The following is a 6,000-nucleotide window of genomic DNA, read 5'->3' as shown; positions in this document are numbered from 1 at the left end:
TGGTGTAGAAATTTTAATGGTCAGTAGTGTATATCTGAGGGTCCCTGTCATTAGTTATTATTGTCGGGGGATTTTCAAGTTATGCCTCTATTTGTGCTGGTTCACCTGAGATAAGCGTCTACATTTGACGATAGGTCACGAACTGTGGGTTGAGAATCTTCCAGTTTGCCATTTAGTACATAGTAGAACTGCCTCAGTCTCGATTTCCTTTTCCATTTCTCGGGAGACTCCCAAACTCAGTGGAAATGTATGATTACGTATTCGATCTGGAGAAGAATGCTACATCATGCAAGACAATTATCTAGACAAAACTGTTTGTCCCTTTCCGTTTCCCGCTTACGGCGGAGTCAGTCCACCTTGAACTACCTGTTCAGCGTACGCGTTCACGTGTTGCGGCCACAAGGCGTGGTGCGTGGCGGGAGGAGCTGTTACGTGGCGTGGCGTGGCGCGGCACAGGCCGAAACCTGTCCTCGCTGACCATTCCTCCCAGCTGTTACCTCCCTCCCCCCCACGCCCGCTTCACTCTTCCAAATCGCTCGCCACTGGAGTCAGTCCAGTCGACCTTCATCCACCGCCACACCTTCCGCTCTGGAACCGCCTATATAAACTCGGCGTCTGGACAGAGTCTTCACCATTCGCACGCAGTCTTCATCTCAGAAGAGGCAGATCACCCCCAACAACCTTCAACCATGATGAAATACGTGGTAAGTGTCTGGCAAACCAACAAGTATGAGACTATAATCTTTGTACATCCAACGCGTTCTTGGCAGACTGATGCTGAACTCTCATAACGATTGAGCCAAAATCTTTTCAGATTTCAGGGTCTCCCCGGAAAGTCTCACATAGATACAACGGTTTTAACTTGTTTACTATTTATTGATCCAAACGTATGAGGTTAGATCTCTGCTCAGATTGCGACAAGGCATGGAAGGTAGCAGACACTGGGAACTAAATAACACTCAGTTTTAAAAAGGACTGTGGGGGCACACGGATGTTCATGTCACATTCTTACCCTTCGGTGGGACAATTGTCCCTAAAAGTCTGCCGGCCTGTGTGGCCGAGCGGTTCTAGGCGCTTCAGTCTGGAACTGCGCTGCTGCTACGGTCGCAGGTTCGAATCCTGTCTCAGGCATGGATGTGTGTGATGTCCTTAGGTTAGTTAAGTTTAAGTAGTTCTAAGTTATAGGAGACTGATGACCTCAGATGTTAATTAAGTGCCAGTGCTCAGAGCCAGTTGAACCATTTTGAACATAAAAGTCTTAGAGTAACTAATTTTCACTGAGATGGCGATGTTGGGACCAATAGGAAGGCTGAGAGGTTAGAGCTGACGTTCCTTTGAAATCGTTACAAGTGGAACACAAGCTTAGTTGTGACAGAAATGTCGAAGGAACTAGGTCATATAATTTTTGAGGGAATCATCTTAACACTTGTCTTAAAGGAGCCACCGCGTAAATCGAATTTGATCCTATATAGGAAAAATGGTGGATCAGATCCCCATCTGGATCTCCAGATAGAAAGCGTTCAGACTACGATTGCAAAGATGAGGATGAAATATAATGATTTCCGAGGAATCAGAGCGCAAAATCTTGGAAATTACTGTAGAGGAATGGAAAAATGGGTAGTAGAAATTACTGAATCTAACCGAAAAGATAATAGAGACTGCTGGTCATGCGAATATAGTATGACAGTAACATCGTCATCAGGAAATATCCCAGCAAATGTCAGCAGTGTTACAAATGGGAAGAGAGTAGTGGAACGAGTTGCTACAAGGACACAGCAGGTGTATTATTCATATCCGTGTTTATGAAATTAGACAAAGTTAAAGTCGAACAACGTGTGTTCTAATAGATCCAGAAAAAGTCAAACTGACGCTGGGAGGAACAGTGAAAGCGAAAAATTGAAGAGCAGTCAAGATACAGAATAAATAAAATAAATAATTCGTGTTCGTATATTTAAAGCAGAAAATTTTTTGGGCAGCACACTTACTGATTAAGAACATCAGTTTGTCTTAGAACTTGGCTACAAATTCAGTCTGCCAGTGCATGTATCCACATAAGCACTCCTAAATACTATTACACTAGCACTGACCGGAATAAAGGGTGTTATGGAGCATGCTACCATCAGCTTTATTGTACTTGGTCGCAGTGAAAGCACAAATGCATGAGTTTTCGAAGGACTTATTTTGAAAAATGTAGTGCCAAATTATTAATTCCATTACAACATTGTGGTTATAAAAGTTATTGGTTGCTGTTTAAGGAAACACTTGTATGTGGGATGTCGTAGAAAATTTCTTTAGACAGTTTCTTTTCCTTTTGTTTTCTGACAAACAGTATACAATAAATATTAGTATCGTTGATAATAGGTGTACATTATATTTCTTCAGTTACAGATTAATATGGCTTCTCATATAACTTAACATGCAGTGCACTAGTTTTGATTCAGATAGGTGACCCAGATGTGGATTTGATCTGTGTGGAAAATTAACGATTGCTACTCTGGCACAATATCCAGCTTGAGTGTGGTTTTAGGCGATGTTTCAAGATATTTTAGGCCAATATTAGATTGATTCCCAATGTGTATCTCAGAATATATGATATAGAAATATTAAAATATGATAATGCACGAGACGAAGTTTACACGATTCACAGATAGATGATGCAGATCAAATTCCTCCCCTAAGTTAATTGATAGCAATGGTGACAGCCTCAGTGTTAAAACAGACACACCTTCCCCAAATCAAGAAACACAGCAGACCCTAAGCAAATGGAGAACGTTAATTTTCCTCCTGTTGTAGTCAAACAGATAATATTAAATGTAGCAGCTGTACAGGGACAAACAAAATGTAATTAGAGGGTGATAGTTATGGAACTATACGAAATAAAATCGTCAGAACTTCTGAACGGTTTGCGTTAGAAACGCACGGTTGGTTGCGGGGCTTAATGGGAATTAGTAGGTGCCGTATGGTGCGGTTTAGCGACAAAGCCCACTTTCATTTGGACCGTTTTGTCAATAAGCAAAATTGGGGCATTTGGGTGACTGAGAATAGGCATTTCGCGATCGAGAAGCCTCTTCACTCTCAATAGGTGACTGTGTGGTGTGCAATGTCTAGTCACGGAATAATCTGTGCGATATTCCTTGATGTCACAGAGACTACCGAATGGTACATGAAGGTTTTGGAAGATTATTTCATCCCTATTATCGAAAGTGACACTGATTTCGACAAGATGTGGTTCATGCAACAAGGAGCTTGAACCTATCAAAGCAGGAAAGTGTTCGATATCGTGGAGGAGTACTTTGGGGACTGCATTCTGGTTCTGGGGTACCCAGAGGCCACTGGCATAGGTCTGGATTGACCGCCATATTCTCCGGACCTGAACACATGCGACTCCTTTTTGTGGAGCTATATTAAACACAAGGTTACATCAATAACCCCAAAAACACTGCTGAGCTGAAATCAGCCATTCAGGAGGTCATCGACAGCATCGATGTTCCGACACTTCAGCGGGTCATGCAGAAATTCGCTATTCGTTTGCTTCACATCATGGTCAATGATGGCAGGCATATCGAACATGTCATTACCCTTAGCCAAATATCTGCAGTGAGGTTTGCATGTTGAATAAAGTGTGTGCACGTTGTAGTTTGTAACTAATTTAACTTTTATCATATAGTTCAATATTTGTCACCCTGTATGTGTCATCTGTTATAATATATAATAACAGCAGCTCAGTAATGATTGATAATATGAGCCCAAGTATTAAACCCTGTGGGACATTATGCGATTTTCCATGTACAGATTAAAAAATATGCTCTCTTTCATGCATAGCCAGACCAATTAAAATCCTCGTCAGTGTCATAAGGGAATGTAATTTTTCCTGAGTCTGTAGTCCTAAAAATAATGCTTTTTAGGTCCTGGCCCTGTGCCTGTTCGCCGCCGTCTTCGCCGCTGAGGAGTCCGCCCCCAAGGAGAAGCGCGGCCTGGCCTACGCCACCGGCCTCGGCTACTCCGCCCCCCTGGCCTACTCTTCTGGAGTCTACGGCGGATACGGATACGGATACCCCGGATACGCTGCCGGCTACTACGGTCTCGGCTACCGCGGTCTGGGATACAGCGGCCTCGGCTACCACGGACTCGGCTACTATGGCGGTTACCACTACTAAACCCCACAGACTGATATCAATCCACTGTCCTGACAATCCATTCACTATCTTTGCCGATCCAAGTGGCATTCAGCGAACCTAGTCCGCAAAATCACTGCCAAGTCATGTGTGTGTACTTGGCAGTCAGTTCCTTCCCCTGACTGCTGTGACAGTTAAATAGCTCAAACAATAAAAACTCTTCTTTACTTTTTAAATGTGTGTGTTTATTTTTCTTTTTTATTTCTCCTTTTTTTCTTCTTCTTCCATTACTCTATTTTTTTTATTTCTTTTCTTTCACTTTTAAATATTTTTCTATGAGACCACTTTCCTGAACTACCAGCTTCTTAAGGCAAATCAGTAAGTGATTCTGTGTTATAAGAACCTATGGATCGCATTCATTTGTTCTTAATATAATTTCTCAATGATACATACATGGTAAATGACTTGAAACTTACACATCTTTCATTCTGAGAACCTTTCAAGATATTGGAACGAGATTTTAGGTATATGATTTATGATTTTAAACATGGCTGTGGCAGCAACTGTTAAAATTCTTCACAATAAAGGATGACAGCCAAAAACAGTTGCAGGATAAAATTTATTAAAATTCTTGACCGAGGTTTCGGTACATATAAATATACCTTCATCAGAAGTAAAACTACTAAAATTACATCATGTAATGGAGAATAATAAAAACAATTATTCCAAAGGCGTCGTCAGTAATTAAAACATCATCTCCATTTGTACAACATGTGTAATGAGCACAGGGTCAAAGCGAACAGTATTAGCAGCATTACTTCACTTATGAACTGTTCATAAGTGAAGTAATCTAAATGACAAGATTGGTGTTTACGGTGGGTGGAGACGTATGAGGAGAAATGCTGACGTAGTCGGCGCTCAGCGTTACCACCAGAAACTGCAACGTTCAGCTTCAACAGGTGATTTTGAGACTACAACTGTTAGAACGCTGGCGTTGGCAGAAATGAAAAATAGGGAAGTCGACACCGAGTGTTCCGGACAAATCGATATGTGACGGAACCGAACGACCGACCCATCGGGACACCTTTTACTGTGTCACTTACATACGGTTACCTTTGTTAGCAAAGTGGTTATCGCCAAGCGTGAACGTGCATTGTTTTCCTTTCAGTTCGTGCTCTAAGGGGGATAAGCGGGCTCGTAGCTTGTTGATGTACAGAATCTCTAATAATTATGTATCACTACATGAACATACAGCTCTAAAGCTGGCAGTATATTTACAATGTACAGCCGATATTTCTAAAAGCAGGTAGATCGATACTTTTCTGTTCGATATATAGATATATCGATACATTTTTCCTTTTATATCTACAGTCCATAATGATATTTTTTTAATCATCGGTATTTCGGATTCCAGATATTTTTAAAAATTTCAACAGTTCTACTTCCCAGCTGCGCTGTGGTTCGGTACGATCGCTCACTGTCGTTCATGAAAATGAAGTCTGGACCGAAAGAACCCGCGAATATAGGCACTAGAGGAAACAGTACAGTGTCACAGTGACCTGTGGATGTACCGGGTTCAACGATTTGGAACTCAGTACGTCCATGCAATACTATGCTTCCCCACACCATAACACCTGCCGGCCGGAGTGGCCGTGCGGTTCTAGGCGCTACAGTCTGGAGCCGAGCGACCGCTGCGGTCGCAGGTTCGAATCCTGCCTCGGGCGTGGATGTGTGTGATGTCCTTAGGTTAGTTAGGTTGAAGTAGTTCTAATTTCTAGGGGACTGATGACCTCAGAAGTTAAGTCGCATAGTGCTCAGAGCCAGAGCCAAAAGACCTGGAGCACCTAAACGATTACGTTCAACAGTGCTGCTGGGTACATAACGT

The 6,000-nt window shown here is 42.2% G+C and overlaps 1 protein-coding gene across 1 annotated transcript; it reads left to right on the top strand.

Moving 5' to 3' along the window:
- Nucleotides 1–547: 547 nt before the first annotated feature.
- Nucleotides 548–4,351, top strand: LOC126106376 (cuticle protein 6.4-like). Its single transcript, XM_049912641.1, has 2 exons — nucleotides 548–704; nucleotides 3,906–4,351. The coding sequence occupies exons 1-2, from the start codon at nucleotides 690–692 to the stop codon at nucleotides 4,155–4,157; spliced, it is 267 nt and encodes an 88-aa protein (XP_049768598.1). The 5' UTR covers nucleotides 548–689; the 3' UTR covers nucleotides 4,158–4,351.
- The last annotated feature ends 1,649 nt before the right edge of the window (nucleotides 4,352–6,000 follow it).

The sequence above is a fragment of the Schistocerca cancellata genome, chromosome 10 (assembly GCF_023864275.1).
Source record: "Schistocerca cancellata isolate TAMUIC-IGC-003103 chromosome 10, iqSchCanc2.1, whole genome shotgun sequence".
In the NCBI taxonomy this organism is placed as follows: Eukaryota; Metazoa; Arthropoda; class Insecta; order Orthoptera; family Acrididae; genus Schistocerca; species Schistocerca cancellata.
Note: the sequence above shows the minus strand (reverse complement) of the source record. Positions and strands in the feature narration are given on the sequence as shown.